This window comes from Protopterus annectens, chromosome 15.part0 (genome assembly GCF_019279795.1).
Source record: "Protopterus annectens isolate FY-2018-M chromosome 15.part0, PAN1.0, whole genome shotgun sequence".
Taxonomy (NCBI): domain Eukaryota; kingdom Metazoa; phylum Chordata; order Ceratodontiformes; family Protopteridae; genus Protopterus; species Protopterus annectens.
Window position 1 is genome coordinate 484,482,707 of NC_056749.1, and position 24,145 is coordinate 484,506,851.

General features: G+C 40.8%; 1 protein-coding gene across 1 annotated transcript in view; it reads right to left on the reverse strand.

Moving 5' to 3' along the window:
* LOC122789775 (probable global transcription activator SNF2L1) overlaps nt 1-20,073 on the reverse strand; it is a 2,109,210-nt gene extending 2,089,137 nt beyond the window's left edge. Inside the window, exon 1 of the mRNA XM_044057215.1 lies at nt 19,820-20,073. Coding sequence (XP_043913150.1) covers nt 19,820-19,870 — 51 coding nt within the window. The 5' untranslated portion in view covers nt 19,871-20,073. The remainder of the gene's footprint in view (nt 1-19,819) is intronic.
* Nucleotides 20,074-24,145: the final 4,072 nt, after the last annotated feature.

The window sequence follows — 24,145 nt, forward strand, 5'->3', positions numbered from 1 at the left end:
GTGGATAAGCATACAGAAGACCGGGTGGCCAAGCATGCACCAGAGCGTCTCTTGGGGTACCTCCGGGAGGAGGTATCAGAGCGAAAAAACTGTCGCACTTGGTGTTTGAGGGAGAGGCAAAAAGATCGCATCAAGGGGTTCCCCACCGTGCGAATATGCGTTCCGCTACTTGACAATTGAGAGACCACTCGTAAGGGGTCAGAATGGTGCAACTGAGCTTGTCCGCTAGGATGTTGGACCGACCCGGAATGTGCGTTGCTATTAGAAAGCGGTTGGTGGAGATTGCCCATTCCCAAACTCTCATGGCTTCTCGACAAAGAGGGTAAGACCTTGTTCCCCCTTGCTTGTTGATGTACCAGACAACAGACATGTTGTCCGATTGAATCGCAATTGTTCCCAAGGGAAGAAAGTCCTGAAGTGCTAGCAACGCTAAGAGCACTGCTCTCATCTCTAGAACATTGATATGCAGTAAGGTCTCTGAATCGTCCACGTGCCTTGGACGGTCCGGCCCGCAAAGTGCCCCCCCCACCCGAGGCGGGAGGCATCCGTGGTCACCGTGGCGAGGGGGGGAGAAGCACAAAAAGGGCGGCCTTTGTGGAGATCCGGGGAGTGGAGCCACCACAAGAGGGACCGCTTGCAAGCCTTGCTGATCGCTATGGGATGATGCATGGGGAGAGCAAGGTATGACCACTGTACTAAGAGCGTCCACTGTAGAATGCGCATATTGAGCCTGGCAAGAGGAAGAAGTGCTATAGCCGATGCCATGGACCCTAGAGCCCTCAGGACCAACTCCGCGGAACAGAACTTGAATGGAGAATGGCCCGCACCTGGAGCTGCAGATTTTGAACTCTGTCCGCAGTGAGGAAGGCTCGTAAACTCCTTGTGTCTAGCCTGGCCCCTATAAAATCTAAGAGCTGTGTGGGCGCCAGGTTGGATGTCTTTGTATTTATTGTGATGCCCAGAAAAGGAGCAAGATGGAGAAAGGAGTCTCGCGCCAATAAAAGTAGATGCCTTGTTGGGGCGGTAAGAAGCCAGTCGTCCAGGTAGGGAAAGACCTGCACCCCCTGAAGCCTCAGGTGGGCCGCTACCACTGCTAATACTTTGGTGAACACCCTGGGGGCTGTGGTGAGACCAAAGGGAAGGACCCGGAACTGGTAGTGACTGGCTCCCAGCCGGAAGCAGAGAAACCTCCTGGAGCGCCTGTCCATCAGGATGTGGTAGTATCGTCCTTGAGGTCTGTCGGGCACAGCCAGTGATATTCTCCCAGAAGGGGAGAATAGATTGCAGAGTGACCATTGAATTTTTCTTTGGGGACTGCCAGATTCAAGAGAGAGAGGTCTAGGATTGGTCTTAGTTCCCCCGTCTTCTTTGGCACTAAAAAGAATCTGGAGTAGAACCCTGATCCGATCTGGTCTGGGGGGACGGGCTGGATGGCTCTTTTCTTTAGCAGATGGCCAATTTCTGCCAGCGGCCTCCCGTTGACCGGGTGGGGCGTCTGGGAGGGACTTCAACTTTGGAAGGTGAAGGAAAGGGATGCGATATCCTCTGGATATGATTTGGAGAACCCAGCGGTCCGATGTTATGGACTCCCATGCCGCTAGGTGCCCCGAAAATCGTCCCCCGACTGCCTCCAGAGTGGAGCAGTCGGGCAACCCCTCAGGGTTGCTGCGCGGGCCGTTCAGAGAAAGGTTCCCTGGACCCGAAGTTTCTGGGAGCCCCTCTGCCTCTAGGGCGGCGTCCTCCCTGTCCTCCTCTGCCACGGAAGGACTGGTTGTCCGGAGCAGGCTGGGACTGCTGCGACTTCGGAACCACAGCTTCTTCTGACCCTTATGGTTCCTAGAGTAGGGCCCCTGGGGTGCAGAGAAGCGGATTCCGACGGCAGAGAGCGTCTTCCGTCCTTTCGCTCTGGGTCAGCGTCTCGCGACGGTTTTGCCAAACAGAGCAGAACCATCAAAGGCGTTAGCAAGCGACGCTTTGAAGGGCTCAGAAAAATCGCAGTGACGGAGCCAGGCCTGACGTCTAGTGACTAGTCCTGTCCCCGCAGCTCTAGCGGCGCCTTCCGTTGCATGGGAGAGTAGCCGCATAGAAGTATTAGTAACTGACCTAAGAGTGGCCATACGGGTGGAGTGCAGAACCCTGTCCTCCTCCGAAATGGACTCGGGGGGGGATGCAGCGTATTCTTTAATAAGATCTCGCTGCATCCTAATGACATGTGCCAAATAGTTCAGCGCCCTTACCGAGAAGGTCGCTGAACTAAACATCCGCTTCCCCAAGCGGTCCATCATCCGAGACTCCTTGCTCGGGTGGACTGAGGGACTCTCCTGAGCCAGTTGCCGGTTGGTGGGCGCCGCCGTCAACATGGCATCTACCGGAGGCCCCTTACTCCAATGGGCCCGGTCGGATGGCGGACTAAGGATCCTATCTGGTCTCTTGGGAATTGGCTCCACGGTGTCCGGTTCCTTCCACGCCCTGGTGGTAATAAGGTCCACCAGGGGGTCGGCAGGGGGGGACACCCAAGAGGTAGACGGGCCCGCTTCAAATGCCTCCAAGAACACGGACTCGTCCGAGGAAGACTTGGGGCAGACCACCCCCCCCTTATACGGAGCATTTCCATGATGTCTCCAAATGAGACATCCTCGGGGGTGACCGTGGGGAGCCTTCCCCTTCCTCCAAGTCCGTGTCTTCTGTGAGAGACTCGGGGGAGTCAATGTGCCTCCTTTTGCATGTATGCTTGCGAGGGACATCCTCTGGGGGGCTGTCAGAGGAGTCCTCACAAGCAGCAATTTGTTCCATAGGAGCAACTTGGGGCACAGAAGCGGGCTGTCCCAGGGGACGGATGGTGGCAGCCTGGCCCCGTGCATAGGGAGCGGACGGGCGGAACAAGTGCCGGGGTCCGGAGACCCTCAACAGAGCCCTCTCCACTACATCAAAAGCCAAAGGGGAGCCGACCTCGACCAAAGGATCCGACAATCGGCTCCCCCTCGGATCCGAAGAGTGGACCGGAGCCGGCGCCGCGCTCGGATCCGAAGGACAGTGCGCTCCGACACAGGCGGCGCCGAAGGAGCACTGATCCCCGGATCCGAGGCTCGGATCCAGGCTCCGAGAGGTCGGATCCGGCACTCGAGGGCAGGGTCGGATCCGGTACCAAGTACTATCGGCGCCACCCACCGCTCGGCTGCTCGGCTCCAGCTGCTCCGAACCCGGATAGCGGGTCGGAGAAGGAGCAATAGGCTTAAAAGGGTGTTGAGCTCCCCAGAGGGGAGGCAAACACTCCCATCTGCATCTGGGCCTGGATGAATCTTCTCATCATCCGGTCCAGATCAGCATCTGAAAGGCTATATGTAGATCTCGGCGAGGCTACCGAGGTAGGCCTGGAGTGCCTCCTCGATAGCCTCGCGGAGATCGGGTCTCCTCCTCCTCAGGACCCGGTGAAAAGCACACAGGGGACCGGAGCCGAGAAGGAGGAGACCGAGCCGACGGAGCCGGGAGAAGCCGCTTGGCTGGCGGGGCGAAACAGAGGTCTCGGCCCCGCTTGTGGTGCTTCTCCCTCCGGTCCTTTTCCTAGCATCCCTCTCCTCTCCAGAAATGGGAGGTTGAGTCCCAGGAGCAGGAGGGGGTGCCACGGAGGGAATAACCGGAACCACGGTTGCTCCCGAAGGAGCGGAGGCCGGAGCCGAGTCTGGCGGTAAAAGACCCGCCAAGACAAGCTTGGACCTCCGCTCCCTCAGTGCCCTGGGGTTGAACCCTGCACAAATGGAGCATCCAGATGTGAGGTGTTCAACCCCCAGGCACTTAACACCAGTGTGGCCATCAGCCGGGAGAGCTTATGGCCACACTCGGGCATTAGAAAAACAGATTTGGGCTGATCAGCCATCCAAATCTATAAAGCTACTAAAATAAAGTAACTAAAACTAATACAGACACACAGGCCCAACACACACACTCTCGCCAACAGCGAGGAGGGAAAAAAAATACTTAATTTAACTCTAAATAAAACTATCAAAGAGGGAAACCTAAACTTTCACACAAAAATGCACAAAAAACTTTAAATTTTCTGAATTAACAGATAAGAAACTAGCACTTAGCTGAGAGCTATGAATACCAATCCAGTCACCAGCGCGGCAAACGAGATCTGAGGTCATGAGGGTAGAGCAGGGCATTATGGGTGAGGGGAGGAGCTGAGAGCTTGGATCCATAGCTGGAAAACCATGCCGGTTCGGATCCGATATCGGATCCATAACCCACAGGTTGCAGACAAATGAATATCCTACTTCAGATCCGATATTAGATGTGAGGGCATGTAAAGATTAGTACTGCTTTTGCAACTGGGGTGGCTGTAACGGGATGTACCAGTTACATGATGCACTCAGTTTTCTCCCTCATAAGAAACATTATACATGACTGTTGTGAGACTTTTCTCTATCACAGTTATAACCAAATGGTTAACATGATGCCTTGGGAAATGGAGAATAAGGTTACTACAATGACAGCAACAGCACCACAGGAACAAGATAAATGTTATCATCAACAAAATTGGAAACGTGTGTCATGTAGACAGAATACTGCATTGCAAATACTACAAATATGTTTACTTTAGTAATAGCAAAGGAGCTCTTTAAAAAAAAAAAATATATATATATATATATATATATATATATATATATATGTGTGTGTGTTGCCAGCTTTAAGTAAGACTGCTACATAGTTTTGCATGAATATAGAAATACTCCATTACAACACAGTTATTGTATTGTCGTCTGTTGATGGGAACCAGCATGAAGACAAATTCACCTACTTCACTCACTTTGCTACAACACATATTAAATTTTACACAGATTTGGAAAACAGCTCAAGAGTACTTTAAACTTCAGCCGGGAGAAGTTGTCAGAATCCAAAGCCCACAAGGTAAAAGTTAGAATATCAGGAGGATGCTATTACTAAACAAGCTGACACCCCTGTGATGCTGCAAAGATGAAACCAAGGATAGTCAACTGTGAAGACATAAGAGTGACATCTGTACAAAATGAGAATGTTTTCAGCTCAAAGACCAGTGGAGACTACCTGACTTGTGTACACTTGTAAGGGCAAACCTACCCACCAGAGAGACCATTCTTGATTTGCAGAATTGTTTTGAATGCGACACTGCCCTACTTAGTAACCTTCTTGATCTTCCTGATGGTTCACACCAACGAGATTGTGATACTGCATTACTTGACATGCCTTCATTACAAGGTATGACTTCTGCTAGCAACAGTGACCATAGCATTTTCAGATTCTGAAGGCCTATTAATACGCTTATAAAACAAAAAGACTAAGCTATTTGTTATGAAAGCAAAGACAGATAACTAAAGCTACTACACAGTTGTAAATGTATGCATTCTTTAAATGTTGAGAAACATCATATAATTTGTTGTTTACTGAAAATAAGAACTGCATTTCTGGTGACAACCCCAGTACAGTGTAGCACAACAAAGTTAATGTTACTGACAAGCACAAAAATAAAGCATAAACTAAGAATAACACTTCAAGGGTCGGTATCCATAAAGTAACCTGCATGTTGTGCATCTTGTGGTTTTTCATGCATCAGCAATTGCTGCCATGTTAGTAAAAAGAGTGGAGGTGTGATGTTGCCTCCTAGTTGCACCACTCTCAAGCACAATTACTTTTTATCAATATTAGCAAACAACGTTATCAATTACAGCATGGTCCCAAGGCCTGTTTCTAAAACTTGTTTACCTCTCATTTCCAACATGGCAGCTGTACTCCACAAATCTAAAATCACCCATTTCATTCCACCCTAATGTACACTAAAGCTTTACTATGGCCAGTTAATACATTTCAGCTTTAATCAAACACACACATTACAAAGGAGTTTTCTAGTTCGAAAAGTGCTCATCTGTATATACTACAGCCTGCTTACTTTTAAAATATTTGATGCCAAACTATTATGCTGCCTCTAAATATTAATTCCCACTGTTATCTCAACAGTTTTCTTACATTACCACAATATTACATTCTTGATTTAATTACTGCAGTCAAACTAATTTTGCACATAGTATTGCTGTACATCACCAGGTCTGCTTTACTATATTCATCTAACAGCACTGCTTCCCGTGTCTTACCTAAATATGGATGACATACACATGACATTTATTCATCTGCTAGAATACAATGACAAAACTGAAAGAATATATGTTGGTAGTGCATGCAATACACCAGACTGAGCAAAGCAATAATTTCCTTTCCAATTTCTCAAAAGTTATGTCTGCTTTAAACCACAACTACTGTTAATACAATGAAAAAGTGTCACTGGGGTAAAAGGTGTTTTTTAAGTAGATCCATGAAGTCAGAATTTTTTTCTCCTATAATCATATAAAAATGTACACTTTGCACAGTTTAGTTTGGAGTGAAACTCATAAAACTAGGGATCCAGAAGCTATGATGATTAATGTTTAAGAAAACACTTTTCAATGATTTTTTGATTATCTACTTTATGAAATGCAAGGTCAGACAGGATTTCATTCTACTGCCTAATGCACACCTACGGGCAATAAAGACTGTTAATTCACACCTACAGTATGGCCACAGCCAAATTTAGCAAAAAGGACCATAAGCACATGCCTAGGGGCCTGTGACAGCTTGTGGAGGATTCCTCAATCAACAGGAGTAGCCGTATGTGTCGTTATGGCACCAACCTTTGCTAATATAGTGTTAGGATGGTGAGAAACTGTTTTGTACATCTCTGATTCAATTATTAATATTGTAAGTTTTTACAAGTGTTATACTGCTAATTTATTTATTATTTGGAAAAGAATGGGAAGTGATTCTGATTAATTAATTTCCTTTGTGAATTCTACTACTGATTTTTTTTTTAAATTTAACATTAGTAGTTAAGGTATAAGTATTAATTTTCTTGATTTGACTTTAAAAATGGTTATGGGTAACAAGGTATTCAATTCTAGTATATAGAACACATTTGTTAACAACAATAAACATTACAATAGTGGACAACCCTTTAACAAGAAAAACAACGTTGTCAAAGGACAAGTCATCACATTGGCCAGATTAACAACTGATGAAAATAGTTTTGTTACTGGCTGTAATCAACTTGCAGATAGATATTTTCCCATTACTTTAATTGAAAAAAAAAATGTATTTGATGATAGGGAACAAAGACATGATAAACATGCTTCTACAGTTCTGAATCACCAATTTTGCTTGTTCATTTTTTGTCAATATGAACAGAAGCATTAAAAAAAATTGAGGGATCACTGGAAAATCACTGAAAGCAATGAAGAGTTATGCACTGTTATTAGGGATGCTCCTAGATTTGTTTTCAAGAAAAATTACAAGATGAAAAACATGCTTGAATTTGTGGCTAAAATGGAAAATAATTATAACTTACTGGTTAAGGGCATATTCAAATGTAACAAATAAGTGGTGTAGAAACATTTACAAAGGTGCTACTCTAAATTTGGCATCTTTAAAAAGGACTTATGCAGCAAGGGGACATTATTCCTGTGACACTGCAATTTAGTTTACAACAAAATGTGTTTGATAGGGGACAGTTTTTACTTTGGAAAAAACTACCCAAAACTTTTCCATACACATATGACTATATTTAAGACAAAACACATAATGAGAAAAATGCTCTTTGTAAACATTTTAAAATATATCAAGGTTTGAAAACATCTTTTTTCTGGTACAGACCATGTACAGTTGAATACTATGGGGGGGGGAGACTTGGATAATAAATTAAAAAGAGCTAACAGTGGTAGGTTTTACTGAATTCCAGTATAGCACCAGGTTTGAATAAACATCTTAATATTAAATGTGTTTCGGAAGCATGGTTCCCTGAATAAAGTAATGCATCTGTATGATGAATATTTATACTGCAAATTTAAATCATATTTCCTTTTTTAGAGAAGTTTTTTTATTTTGATTAATGCATATGTTTATAATTTATTCCTGTTATTTGATTGTACGTATATTTATTATATTTTTCAATATAATTAATCGTATACGTGCCCCAACAGTTTGTTTTCAGATGATGATTTTTGGTTACCTGAAAGATGAAAGTGACTAACATTTTTTTTATTAAAGTGCCTAGTTTTCTAGTTTCAGTGTTTTTGTTCAAATATACAAGTAATCACAGAAAAATGCATAAAGGCAAAGCAGATACTGCATGCAGAAAATATATATATATATATATATATATATATATATATACACACACACACACATATATATATATATATATATATATATATATATATAAAACAGGCATAGAAATGTATAAGTATACCATTGGCCAAGTCTTCCATACAATGATCTATGGTCTAAAGACTTGAGCTGTGGCACTTGCATAAAGTACTTGGTTCTGTAGTCTGTGTACTTAGGGGTGCTATTCTCACTGTAGTCAAGTGGGTGTGTGTATGTGTGTGTTTTAAGATAATTTGTGTTTCATGCACTGTTGCATGATGTTTTAACATTTGATTTCTTCAGGTTATAGGTCACATTAAAGATGGGAAAGGTTTTGAAATGATTTATTGTGGTCTTCTTTTTATATGACAAAACCTGGCATTTAGCAGGGGTGTGTACACTTTTTATATCCACACTACATATAAAATTACTTATGTATATATGTGTTGTGTATATATATATATATATATATATATATATATATATATATATATACACACACACACACACACACATATATATATATATATATATAGAGAGAGAGAGATTATATATAGACAAACACATACATATATGAAGGTGGAAATGGAAGAAGGTTAGAACAGCATACAAGAATGTGACAGTGAATGGAAACTGTGAGAGTTAAGACAGAGTGACAGAAAAAGGAGGTCTGAGGGGATATAGAGAGACTGTACAGAGAATGGGATGGAAGAAGTGGAAGACATGCAAGTGCACGATGCTTGAGAAAAAAGAAATAAAAAATTACTGGGCTGCAGATGGGAGTAAGTGAAATAAACGGATAGTAAAAAAGCAAAGCAGGAAAGGTGGGTGGATTAAGAGACTTGAAAGATGGTCTGAGGGGAAGTTATTCATATTTTAGAGCTGTTATACTCATTACTTTTATGTGACTCTAATATTTATTATGTTGTTAAATTATTTTTTTATTAGGTAATATTTACTTAAACTGTACAATGATAACATTCCTTATGAAAGCATGAAGAAAAAACTGAAAGGAGAAACACTCAAATACATGTTTCCTTACATTAAGAAGATGGCAAAGAGTAGAAAATCTAGGTGGGGAAAAAACTGCTGAAATTAGCTGGTTTTCTGAATAATATTACCATTACTTTAGACAAGAATAGTGCATTAACAATACAGAATGTTCACTTGTAAAATGATTACATGAAATGTATAAGAGAATATAACTTAGTATGGTTGGTCATCTGTAAAGAAATATTTCAAAGGCGAACGGCTTAGTGAGGCATACCGTTCCAATACATACAAGCATCTTGTGCAGTTAAGTCTTATACTCTGGCAACCTTATCAATTGAGGTAGTGGGTGCCACCATACAACAGCCATATAGTGATCCTAAATGGCGTAAAAGTGCATCTAGCATACCTATGCTGGGAATATGCAGAAGTATTGTGTAGCAAGACAATGTTATACAGCACAACTGTGACAGGCAGCTCAGTACATTTTATATGTTACTACACAGCCAAGGTATATTACCCTAGTGAGCTGCTTGTCACTGCTGACCTATAGTCTAGTCTCTTCTCTGGGAGAGATTCATTAAAAAATGTTCATTCTCTAGATATCAAAGCAAATCTAAGGTCATTACCGTATTACTGTGATGAGGATCATCTGGTGTTGTGCAAACTCCCATTAATGAGAGTTCCATCACATTACTGGGGACAGCGGGACAAATTTAAGTATGATAGTGGGTTTCCCTGCATCAGTTTCACAGGAGACACCACTGCCAGTAATATCTTTCCTACCATGGAAAGGAGCTTTTCTTTACTTTTTTTTATTTTACTAATGCTAATATGTTGCCCAGCTTAGTCAACTAGGCAACATGTTAGCAGAAAAAGGGGACTTCTCTGCTGCCAGGGGCAGTACCATCAGATAGTATGCTGCTTGATTTCCTTACGTGGAACGATTTAAGAACAGCACATGTACAGGGAGCAGTGATGTGCATATGTACTCCTTCCACGGAATACAATGCCTGCACAAAACAATAAGACTGATAAAATGTCTTACCCCATCTCACTGCTAACTTTATGAATCAGAAAAGGCTCCGTTATGCCACTGTTTGGTGCGGCAAGCCTGTTCCACTGCACAAAATGTTTATGAACATCATTGATAGATACTTAAAAGTTGTATATCAGTCTTTCTGATATTTATACCGCATGCTCAACAGGTGAAAAAGTCACACAGCTGACAGTGGACAGATTTAAAACAGCAGTATGACATTCTGAGTATTTAACAGGGATGAAGTAAACAGGAAATTATTAGCTCTGTTCACGTTCCTGCATGTTGGCATCCTTCAGAATATAAGCTGCTGCAATGACCAGCATCCATTTTAATAGTACTGCTTCACAACTGCTGATGGTCGAAGACGTCTACAACTGTTTGTAAATAACTGCATTTAATTTTCTGTAATGTGCAGTATATGTATATTTATGATGTTCTGATCTGCAACTTTATAACGCTTAAGCAGAGATGTGTTAAGTAAATTATATGTTAAAGAATCCTTAGCAGCAACAGTAAAAGCTCCTTAAAAAGATACATACCATCTTCCAGGGATGCAAACCTTTTGAGATTTATATTCCTAAGGACAGCGACTTGAATTTCAAAACATAAGCATGTAGAAGGGCACACAGATAACAGACTTAACATGCTGACTTTTTGTTATAACTACATGTGTGTTATTCAGATTTACTGGTAATATGTTTTTATCTGCTTTAACTGTTTTATGGAGTCTTGTAATCCACAGCTCTCCAAGCAGTGTCTCAGACTGCTGAGGACTGTCCCACATCTGAGTCCAGGCCGGAAGTCACTGAATACACTCTCCATGATATAATGTCCTTATCCATTGACTGAAGGAAACCATTCTAACATTTTTCAATGCAAGACACACTTATGTTTCCTTTTCTCACAATTATCATTCCATAAAATTATTACCTTCCATTAATCCTCACTCCTCCTCCTGAACATTATTTTGCATGCACTGTTCCAATAGATTCCATTTGTCTCTATGTAATTTGCTTTTTCCTTGAATAAGGATCTTAACCTCCCATTTGTTTACCTCCTTTACAATTAAAGTTGGCTTATTTTTTTTTCATTTTCCAGGAATTGCTTTTTTTGGCCACCAGTTGCATTAAACTATTATGTCTAGGCAAATCAATGTCTAACCTCAAAAAATAATTTCCTTAGTTACAACAATTTGTTCCCTCATCATGTCTGATACAACACTATGAAAGGAATTTTTAAGTAAAAGAAAAAAGTCTTGGACATTCAGAATTGCCATTTAGCTGAAACACCTGAGATCCTTAAAGGGTAATTTGCGTACATCCCATGTTGCCTCTGATACAAGAGGTTTAAGGTATCACACAGTGGAAAAGTCTAGGTTTAATAGATTTTTCTTTTTGTGTTTTTTAACCAATTGGTTTTCCTGTGTGACCTTTTTACTCATTGCTCTGGAGTTAATAATAAAAAAAAATTGATCAACAGCAACCTTTCTAAACTTAAGCATATTATCCCAGTATTCTCTTATTTCCCTTACACACTCTGCAGTTGCTCCTTTTCCTGTTCTGCAAGATTTTCTTCATTCTGCAGTACTTTAAACTTTGTCAGCCTCTGTATATAACTCCAATTACTTCTTTTCCACATCTCTGTTTTATTTCTACTGTTTTTAAACTTCATTTATCCTACTAGCTTGCTACCCCTTTTGAAGAAATTTCTATCTTCCCTAATAATGTTCGAATCATTTCCATTACCAATTTCTTAAATTCCTATGTTTTTAAAAGTAGGAAAGTGTCAATGTTCTTTAATTACTAAGGTACTTTTGAGGACATGTCAAGTCACAATGTCTGTGCTAATGGCTATCGAGTCTGGTTTGGTTGAGTGTTACCTCCAATTTTTTTAATGTGGACTCTGCTGACTGTATATTTTTGCTTTACTAAGGTGAGTCAATGAGAGGGCTATTTATATGAGCACGTAAATTTCCGATCCCCTTTTTGGTAAATACAACGGGTTACGGAAATTGCAGGACCTTATATTTAACTGAGACAAGGATCACCATCAGTACAAGGGGCGTGTCTTCCCTGTTATTTTATGTTTTTTCAGAGATGATGGATTTTAGGGTGATGTTTTAAATGTTGGTAATGCAATGGAAAGTGCTCAGGGAAAATAATATGTGTGTGTGTCAAAAAAAAAAAAAAAAAAAAATCAAATATCCAACGAATTCCAGTTCTTTGAAAGACAAATTTCCTAAAATTTACCTCATTCAATAACAAAATTCTACCATACTAAAAATGACTACTTTTTTCCAAAGGAAAACGTCCTCCTATGGATCTGGATGACACAGCTCTCAACTAAATGAGAGATAAATTTCAACAAAAGCAGGGACAAATCAAGAAATAATCAGGGACACAATTCAAAATAACACAACTACTCACTTGAAGATATTGACAGAAAAAGACAATGTGAATTAACATACACTTCCTGTACTAAAAGAAGACTATTCTCTAATTATTGTCATTCTTAAATGCAATTCACCACCTTTTCCCCAAAAGTCACCAGTTTTACTAAGGATTAAGAGAGACAGAGATAAAAGCTAACATTTGAATCAAAATCAGGAACATCCTTGAAATTCAGACAGTAGAGATATGGTGCATGATTTTCTTGCCAATTCAAAATTTGAACTTCTGTGACACCTCTATTTTATGTATGCAAATTAACAAGTGTAGCACCCTGTTGGCCAACAGTACTGGTTGCGGCCGTTTTTTAACCCGGGTCTCGACCGATCCAGTATGTATATCTGTACTGTTGTCCGCATGTATGATTTGGCAAAATTTTATGCCGGATGCCCTTCTTGACGCAACCCTCCTCATTTATCCGGGCCTGGGACCGGTACAAAGAAATGCACTGGCTTGTGCATCCCCAGTGTAACAGTCGTAGTTCTGAATATTGTAAAGGAGAAAGAAAAACTTGAGGTGAGAACTTTAGGAAAGGACAAGCTTCATAGAAGTAAATGGGATTTGTGGGAACAATACATACAGAATAATGGTTAGGAAGAGGAGGTAGGTTTAAGTTATGGCAGGAATGTGCAGTTTATGCATTCACACAGCACAGATGCTTCACTGCTATCATTCATAAACATCATCTATCACCACAGGAACATCACTAATTAGGCCTATGTAAAGCAGTCAGTGTAGCAGGCAGCAAGTCCAATATTATATCAACAAGAAAGCTAGAAATTTGGAAAACATTTTTGAATATAAAATATGGATTTGACAACAATCAGCAAAATGGGAAGCTTTAATGCATTACTTGAAACATCGGCTGATTTGATATCGATGGACTAAATTTCTTTCGCATTTCCACAGGCAGGACATGGGTCACATGGTTGTTTCGTCTGTAACTGACTTTGTGGTTTATTCTGCCATTTACACAATGTGAGGCATGCAGAAACACTATATCCCTAGTTTTCTCCACTTCTGGCATGTTCTAAGTGGCTGCAGAAGAAGAGCTGAACGGATTTTACTGATAAAATAATACATTTATCAAATGAATGCATCGGGGCGGCCACAGTTGGGCAGCAGTTAGTGTTGTCGCCTCACAGCAAGAGGTTCCCTGGTTCAATCCTTGGCTGGGGTGCCTTCTGTGCGGAGTCTGCATGTCCTCCCTGTGGTCACGTGGGTTTCCTCCTGGTGCTCCGGTTTCCTCCCACATCCCAAAGACATGATATAGGTGGATTGGACACAGGTGTGTGTGCACCTTCTGTGGAAGGTTGGGCGCTGGGCTGGCAACAACACTATAAAACTCCACTGCCAGTCATGAGCGGACAGGTGATCCTCTGAGGCGAACCCTAACCGGGAAAAGCCGAAAGAAGAACTGTCTATAATATGCTGTAGGCTCACTTATAACTGTCATTGTCTAGTAAGCCAAACAATTAAATGGAAAACTCACTGACACTCTCAGTTTAACAATTTGCCAGATGCTTCAAGGGAACAGCAAATTACTGTTTGTTTATATTGAGTACATTTTCAACTGGAGGGCTTTTTGAAGCAAATAGCTATCAATGTTTATGCTGTTAAAATTTAAAAAAAGAAGTTATGTCTTACCATAACGTTCCATCTGTGTTGTAGATCTTTATTCATTCATTACTGTTAGAACTTCAGTTCCATCCTCGGAACCAACACGGCTGTTATCAAACTCGCGTCAGCCAAAAACTCTCAGCTAAGACCTACTTAATGCTCCTCTCATAGTCTCTTCAGATCGAGTTTGCCCACCCTTACATTATAGAAGTAATAAAAGAGTAGGAGGCTCTGTCTGAGCAAATACCTTAACTAAGAAGATCCTAAAGTCCACCAGGGATCCAGGCAGGGGGAAGGAGGGCCAGAAATAATGAATGAATAAAGATCTACAACACAGATGGAAAGTTATGGTAAGACATGACTTCTTTATCTGCTGTTGTAAATCTTTATTCATTCCTTACTGTTAGGACAGAGTTCCCAGCTACTTGAGTCCTGGGTGGCCCTAAGGAAGGATATTCCTGAGCACCATAGAACCAAAAGATGCTCATCCCCTGGAGGCCAAATCCAATTTGTACTGAGTGATAAAGGTATGAGGTCTTGCCCAAGTGGCTGCCGTGCAGATGTCATCAATGGAGGCTCTGGAATGAAAAGCCACAGAAGTAGCCATCGCTCTAGTCGAATGAGCCTTTATTCTGGAAGTTAAAGACAGTTTATTCTGATGGTAAATAAAGGTAATGACTTTTCTAAGCCAGGAAGATAGAGTCACTCTGGAGACAGGCCTACCCAATCTGGGTCCCGCCAAGGTCACAAACAACTGATCCATTTTCCTAAAAGATTTAGTTCTGTCCAAGTAAAAACAAAGTTGCTTATGAACATCAATGTTATGCAAAAGATATTCCCCTCTATTTGAATGCTGAGGAAAGAAAACTGGCAGGTCAATGGATTGCTTAACTGAAAACCCAGAAATGACCTTGGGCAAGGATGGGTTAGTACGTAGGGACACTCTTTCCCTGTGGAAAATCAAGTAAGGTCTCTTGACACTCAAGGCCTGCAACTCAGATGCTCTTCTCACTGAGGTAAGGGCTACTAGAAGTAGAGTCTTCCAAGACGAAAATTTTATATCACTTGAATTAGGAGGTTCGAAAAGAGGGCTTGTTAATGACTGAAGCACCAAAAGTCAAGCCCCAAGGCTCTATGGGGGGCTTGAATGGAGGTTTAACATGTAATACTCCTTTCAAAAAGGTTTTGCACAGATGGTGTGACATAACGGAAGAATTATCAAATCCATTGTGAAAATTTGCGATAGCTGCTAAATGTACAGCAATTGTCGATGCTGAAGCTCCTGCATGTAGAAGGGTAGCCAGGTATTGTAGGATTGTCTGTATAGGCATAGAGAAAGGGTCTATGTCATGCTCTTTGGCCCATGTAGAGAACCTAGCCCACTTACTAACATAAATTTTCCTGGTGGAAGATTTGTGTGAAGCCAGAAGAATCTCACGGACAGGAGATGAAATATCAGGTAGCCTGGCAATCACCGGAAGTGGAGAAACCAAGCTGTGAGCTTGAGGCTCTGGAGATTGGGGTGAATCAGTCCCAGAGGGTGAGATAGCAGACCCTGGGATTGATCCAGGATCCCTGGGCTGTGAATCAGATGAGGCCATAGGAAAGGGAACCAGACTTGACGGGGCCAATGCAATGAGGATCACTTTGCTTTTCATCCTTTGAGCTTTCTGGAGGAATTTCGAGATGAAGGGAAATGAGGGAAAAGCATACAGCAGACCCAGGGGCCAATCGTGTTTCAGAGCATCCCTCTCTGACTCCCCCTGAGGGGAGAATCAGGGCAAAGTAGCTTCTGCATTTGTTGTTTAGGGGGGAAGCAAACAGGTCACAGTAAGGCCTGCATCAACAGTGGAAGATCTGATCCACTATTATAGGACTGAGGGACCACTCGTGAGGCATCAGGATGTTCCTGCTCAGATTGTCCGCAATAAGGTTGGAATTCCCGGGAATGTGCATTGCTATAAGAAAGCAGTTGGAAGCTATCACCCAGTGCCAAATTCTCATGGCTTCCCGACACAGGGGGTAACACCTGGTTCCGCCTTGTTTGTTTATATACCAGACGACTGACATGTTGTCCGATTGAACTGCAATGGTCCCGGAAGGGAGGGATGTATAGAACGCTTGCAACGCTAAGAGAACTGCCCTCAATTCCAGGTGCCTTAAACTGTCTTTCCCTGGAAGAAAGGAAGAAAGGAGCCACTGTACTAGTCTCATGACTAGTCTCATGTGCAACCTCGCCAGTGGAACTAAGGTAATGGTTGCTGCCATAGATCCCAATAGTTGTAGTACAAGGTGTGCTGGTACAAAAGTCTGCTGGAGGAGAACTTGAAGCTGGCTTCTTATTTTTGAGAGCCTGTGAGGAGGAAGGAAGCTTGACAGGATGTTGTGTCGAAGATCACTCCAATACATTCCAGTGTTTTTGATGGGGACATTTGAGATTTTTCCATGTTGATCGCAATCCCTAAGCGAAGAGCAAGGCCTTGAGTGTATGAGAGGCTGTGAATGAGAAGATTCATGGTCGTGGCTGTAATGAGCCAATCATCTTGATACAGAAACACCTGAAATCCTTGTAGTCGAAGATGAGCTACTCCAGCTGCCATACATTTGGTGAACACTCTGGTGGCTGTTGAGAGACCGAATGGCAGCACCCTGAACTGGCAGTGACTGGCTCCCAGCCGGAAGCGGAGAAATCTCCAGGAGCGTGTGTGTCCAGGTAGGTAATAGAACAAGTAAAGTAGTCCATACATGAAAGACGAAAAATTAGCGAAAACTGACTAAAAGTAAGGTATTGATAGGAATTAAAACAAAAACTCTACACTTAGCGTAAGAGAGAAGGTTTGGCACTTCTGACGAACGTGGCAAACGAGATCTGGAGAGACTATAGATGGGCATTATGGGTAGGTCTCAGCTTAGAGTTTTTGGCTGGCGCGAGCTTGGTAACAGCTGTGTCTGTTCCGAGGACGGAACCGAAGTCCTAACAATAAGGAATGAATACAGATTTACATCATCAGATTAATTGTTTTTAAATTAAATCCATTATCTCTGTAATCACTATAAATGTAATGAACAAAATGCTACAGACATGGGCACATTACAAGACCTGGAGGAAAATGGCAAAATAAACAGGTACTGGCATGAAGTGAACCGAATCACCAAATGAATTAACCATCCTGTAGAAAGGCCTGCCCCAAATAAATAACTGGTGCCAAAATCATGGACTGAGACTAAATGCCAAAAAATACATTACTGTGGTCTTTGGGAAGTTATTTAACCTACAGAACTATCACATTGAGAATATGTCACTAAGAGTTGATCCAGTTGCTTGGGATTTAGGTACTTATGTGGACAGCAGCCTAACTTTTGACATGTGTCTATGTTGTTAAGTATGTCATCCTATACTGCACAGCTTTTAAACAAAGGGATTGTGTCTAAATGTAAGGATGTCATTATCCCTTTTTACTCAGCCTTCATTAGGCCAAACAGTGAATATAATGCCACCTTTGGCATGCATCTGTTCAGAAACATACAACTGTAACACCCAAAGAGATACCGTACTAAAAGAATATAAGGCCTAAACAACATGTCCTACATGGACTGGCTCAAAAGCCTGTTACTATACTCATTATCTTACAGACTGTTAAGAGGTAACTTGTATCTGGCATACAAGGTATCACAGAGCAACACTGATGGTCTGATGGATTTACTGTACATCAGTAAATCAAATGCAAGCATAAATATTCTGTCTAGGGACCTAAACCTCTTCAGCAACATCAACAGAAGGTTTGGAGGAACATCCATATCTGGCAGAGAATGCTGCTGCTCTGGAACAGACTCCCCATCGACATAAAACAAAATTCATCTGTCCATATTCAACCCCAACTTGGATCTTCTATGGATGGGAAAAAGGAACCTGCCCCCAGAATCTGTGCTACTAATGGACAGGGGAACTAATGGGCACAGGCAGCTCCTAAATGCTAAATTCCATGGATGTGTCCCCTCATATTATGTATGGTATGACCCGTAGTTATTTTCATTAGCGATAATATACAATTATTGACCACGGGATGGGCAAGACCAATATCTAGCCAAATGAGATGGGTTAACACAAGCTAAACAACTCAAATATGTTTAAAATGGTCCGCAAAGGCATCTAGCCCATTTCGAAATGGCTTAAGGGATTGGTCCATTGCCCAAACTAAGACACAGCTGACCATGTTCCAGCTGTGGGTGGCTATGCCTATGGGATGCACAAGGAAACTACAACACTAGACGAATGTCCAGGCGGCCATACAGGAGACGCCGGGATAAGGCCCAAACCGAAACAGAAGACCTAATGATGTACACTAACAATTCTAGCCACTTCATCAAACAAAGCACTATAATACGAAAAACGCGAGAAAGCGTACCGTTTGAAGATCATAATACAAATAAGCATAAGATAAAAGTGCCACAGTTAGTGTGCATATACAAACTCTGGTTTAGTCCGCAAGTGAGTAATAGCTGCTTGTGTAAGCAATTTAATTTAACGACTTGCGATGGTACTTTCATCACAAAATTGACGCAACAGTTATCCGCACGTAATGTGGACTCACATAATACCCTATTTCCATTTAACAAACGGAAATCTGTCAGGTCTTTTCCCAGAATTATGATTATTATTTTTATAAGACAACTGAGAACACTTTTCCATGGTTAATACTCTCTCATCATCAATCGCTTAAAATGCCCACATCGTAGCACCAAAGCCAGCACCCTAAATTTATTGAAGGTTCACTAGAGTGACACCTTACTTCGGAGCTCATGATATAAAGAAGCTGTAATCGCTCTGGCATTTTATGACGGGGCAAAGATCGAAATAAATGTCAGTTTTTTTAAACAGACACTAATGCACCTGAAGAATAATCTAGGTCAAGTCTGACGTTTTTTGGCGGCAATCCTCAACATTTAGTCCAAAATCATACATTTTTTTATTTCATTGCAAAATGAAGTATAATATTGAAAACTGTCGGTGCTGCTTTATTACGTAGAATATCTTTCATCATTACATACTGGAAGCTGTACTAAGACGCAAAATGACGTCAGCATGCATGTCAATGCCAAGATATAGTAAGTAAACTAGATATTGACAACCCACTAACGAAAACTAAACAGTTTATTTAAATTGATCATTTCAGTATATGCAACCATTTGCATGTAACATTGCGGCATTAGAAGGCACATCACAAAATTAAAGTCATCACTTAATGCATAACAGAAATGCATGCCATTACAGAATTATTTTCATAGGTCCATTTGGTAAGTACTGACTAAAGCTGCCAGCTCATTCACTGCTAAATATCTTTTATGCTTAGCCATTTACGCCTTAACGGTACTATGTTCCCAGTCTAGCAACACATTCCCGCCATCATTTCCTCTACACTATACTACCCAAAATATGAAAGTTGTGGACCTTGCTGCCCTACTTCCACTTGGGTACTGTCACAGAAAAAAAATGGCAGTGTCTGAATTATGTTATTACCTCCTCAGTTTCTTGTTCCACTGACGTAGAAGGAGCCTCTACTTCAATCATTTTAAAAAATATTTCTAAATTATCATAAAGTATTAACAGTTACAGATATTGTAAAAAAAGTGTACGTCACGGGTATACAGTTAGACGTACTTGCTGATTCCAAAAAAATCTCGCGTTATTACAGTATAGCCTTCTAGCCTTTTTGCTAACTGCAAACAAACCTTACCGGAAAGTACAAACGATGAAATAGACTAAATAAATGGCATTTGTAATTAAAAAAGACAAAATACACATTTCTTACTGAACATGTAATTTTACTATTAAGCTCTACTAACGTACTAATAAATGTAAATGCTGATATACAGTAATAACTGAAGCACGTCCCAATCTAGCGTGAAAGCTTTTGCTCTTGGGATAGCGTTCTACGTCACTTGAAGGTTTCATGATGCGGTCCCCGCCCCCTGCGTAGAAAATGCTGGAAAGCCAAAAAAAGCGCTAGTTTTATTTTTATTTTTTTTCCTATTAATGGGGTTGTCCACCTGAACATAGGAAAGCGTGGTTAGTTTATTTCAAAACCTGTTTATTTATTTTTTTGAATGTTTGTTGCAGCAGTTCTGTCATGTGCAGCGACAGTCAGAATCAGACTGGAACGAGCAGTGTAGTAATTTTATTTGTTTGTAGGTTTTTTTGTGTGTGTGTGTGTGTGGGGGGGGGGGGGGGGGGATGAGTTAAATGGCTTCATTGAGTATGAAGGCAATAATACTTAGTCCAGGCTCGAAAGCTCCTTCAGGGCGTACAAGCCATGGGTTTGTAGTGTTACCACCTGTCCCACTTTGGGCAGTTGTGTCCTGACCAAAAATATTAAAAATGGCAAATGTCCTGAGATTGTAGGACATAATTATATCCCATATTTCATGTAATAGTTGCATAAAATAGTTATTTCTGTATGTAAAATACCTAAATGTTACAAGAAACAGAATAAGCAACTAAGCCGCTACAAGAATAAGCTTCCATTTAGGCAAAAAAGTAAAGTTCTATCCTTTGTACTGACTGTGGGTATGTGTCTACCTGTAAAATCTGATGTGTGTCCCGAAAATGTCCCACTTTGGCCATTTGAAAAGGTAGCACCCCTATGGGTTTGTGATCTGTACTGGATTACGCAGATTAGTTAAATGCTTTCTTTGACTATGTAGGCAATAACACTTAGTCCAGACTCAAAACCTCCTCCAGGGTGTACAAACCATGGGTTTGTGATTTGTACTGGATTACGCACACCAAATGATGCTTATAAAACAAGCAGATTTTATTTTGTACTTTGACTTTTTCATTTACTACTTCATGTGCAGTTATGGCTCGTAGTGCATTTTAATGTAAACAAGATCCTCCACTTATTTTAGCTGTGCATGGTTATCGTTTTTCATATACCTCTCAACCTATTAAAGTGCAAGAAAACTGGGCAAAGCCTGAAGTAAGGGTCTATAGTAAATCAGCGAATGCTGATTTATCGACCCCATGTACGCGAAAACGTACAGTCCCGAACACTTGGAACAGCATTTTTTTCCCCAGGGAAAAAAATTGCTGTTCCACAAAAATAAAAAAGCCCGATGTGGGGGGGCCCCCCACCCCCCTACTTAAATATACCAACTCCAAGATCACACTACAGTGAGGAAAATGGCAAAGTAACGGAGGTGCCCAAGCGATTTCTTTCCCAGGGAAAGAAATCACTTGTATGATGTTTCACTATTTTGCTGTTTCCTGCTTTCAAGTTCGATCAAGATGCATTCGAAGGATTGCGTCTTCGATTATATAATAGGAACACTGAAGTAATGGGGGGGGCAAAGACCTGAAAATAGGGACACATTTTAAATATTGCTGTCATAAAGTTAGAAAGTTGTTAGAAAACAGGATTTACGATAGTATGCATTTTTTGAAGAATATGAAGTCTGAAACTCAAATGTATGCCATTATTTAGTAGCTTCAGTCTTCAGATCCTCCCAGAGGTTTGCTAGAAAACTACAAATTTTATGAGGAGCAGACCAAAAATATAAGGCAAAAAACTGGACAATTGAGCAATATGTCCCTTTTGGGTGACAACATATGGTGATTGTTTATATTAAGACATACTAGGATGCCCTTGTTATGACTGGCGAGTCGACCTTATAATTACCAGAATTCCTAATTTTCAAGAAATAAATATTCCTGTAAGTCAAGTTCTGAAGAAGATGAACATTAAAAAAAAAGTGTAATTTCCAAAAGGTGAGGCTTCACCCCATCCCAAAAGGACTGCAAGGCACTTAAAAGCTGTGTAAAGTAGGGGATTCGCATTCCCCCACACACTGGATGTGTGCTGCTATCTTTCATTGACATTAAGTCCGGAATGCAGATTAGAGTTTCAATTTTTATACTTCAGTCTTTTAAAAATTTTTTATTGTTCAAAAAGTACAGAATTAAAATAACAAGAAAGTGCCAAACATTTAACTGACAACCCTACTGGGATGTCAGTCAAGCAGCACCGCCCCCACCTGAACAAAGAATCATGGTGTGTCCTTAAGTAAATAATCAGAGTTAACACAGTTTTATTTAGCCAGTATCTGTAGAACACTCATGGGAATGGTATGACCACAGCAGACCTCTTCACTGTACCTACATGTTCTACATATTCTATGGGTACTGAGTCTTACAATGATTCAGGATTTGTCAGTATCCTCTCAAAGGGTAACCTCCTTTCTCCAGGAGGTCCACACCAGTCAAACCAAGGAATAAATTTATGGATAACCATCTAGTCATCTAGGATATGTTTAAAGCAAAGTAATAAGTTGCACTGCTTAACATGCAGGGAAAGTTTACTCAAAATGTTTGGGAAGTGCTCGTTATAAACCTGCCCATCTGCAATGTTTATCTTTTGATGAAAATTTAGGTAGCTGGTTATGGTATTGGCGAAGATACTGAACTTGCGAAGATATAGGAGGTTCTGGACAATTGGCTCTCTAATGGAGCAATAAGCAAGACAAGAGATCTCTTTTCAAAAGTATGTAAGACACTAATTAAAGTGAAAGAGCTTCCATCTTGTTTTGGTAGTTTAGGAACACAAGTAGCTTGATCAATGCTGAGTATAAGGAAGAGATTACATATGAATCTTTCAAGGTTTGAAGAGGTACTTACTGGGCTATTGATCTGTGAGGATCTAAGGAAGCCCAGTTTACTATCCCCATGGAAGTTTAAGCCATTATAGTTTGTGTACAAATAACCTAGAGATGGGCAGAGTAAGAGCATGTTAGGAGTTTTAAATGTGCCCTTATCTATGAAGGGCAAGGATGCTAAACTAGGGCTGAATTTGTGATTACCCATCCATTAGTAGTTATGTTTGAATAAGATAAGAAAAGTTCATTGTTTTATGTGGAGTAGAAGATGGTTCCATAGAATATACATATATATATATATATATATATATATATATATATATATATATATATATATGTATCTCCCACATATTCTCTTTATGTTACAGTAGAAATCAAGATCCATTGTGCAGGTGTTTATGCCCTCACTGGATTTACAAATGTGTAATAGTTCTCACGGGATAGGGTCTGTCAAGGCTCTATACATGAGCCAAAGTGTATTTTTCAGTTGCGTGTATCATACCAGAAATAGGGACAAGGCTTTGAGAAGGTAGCCATTGTTTTTATGATTTAGGACCTTGATTTTCTTAGTGAGGAAGCATTGCAGCTGTTCAGTTGTAATGAGTGTCTGGACAAGTATATATTCATAGGGGCATTATAACTGATGAGTGTTCTAATGAGTGCAAAGTACAGAGAAAGTATTACATCCCTGGACCTGGATGCCTTACCTTTAGATATAAGCTGTTGATATCAGTATTGTTATTTATATTCCTTTGCCACTTAGCTGGGCTAAATAAAAGGATTTATTAGCAACTGTTATCACATGATGGTTGAAAGAGAGAAAGCTGTCAACCCAAGTACTTTTTTAAATACCTTTATTGAATTATCACTTGTGACATAGGCAAATTTATATAAAAGTAATCAAACTGCATTAACAATTTCACGTTTACAAATATTATATTTTATATATTGCCATATATCATATAACCTAAGCAGTATTACATAAATTATTCAATTCCTGCCCCCCCTTTTAATAAACAAGAAACATCTTTGTTAAACTATCACTTACAACATAGACAATCATACACTTATAAGAAACAAACCACACAGATACAATCTTAGTTGCAAGAATTTTACATCACAAACCTTACTGACACACTCCCAGTTGCAAACTTTATACATCAGTTATAATGTACCCAATCATTTTCAGTCAAAT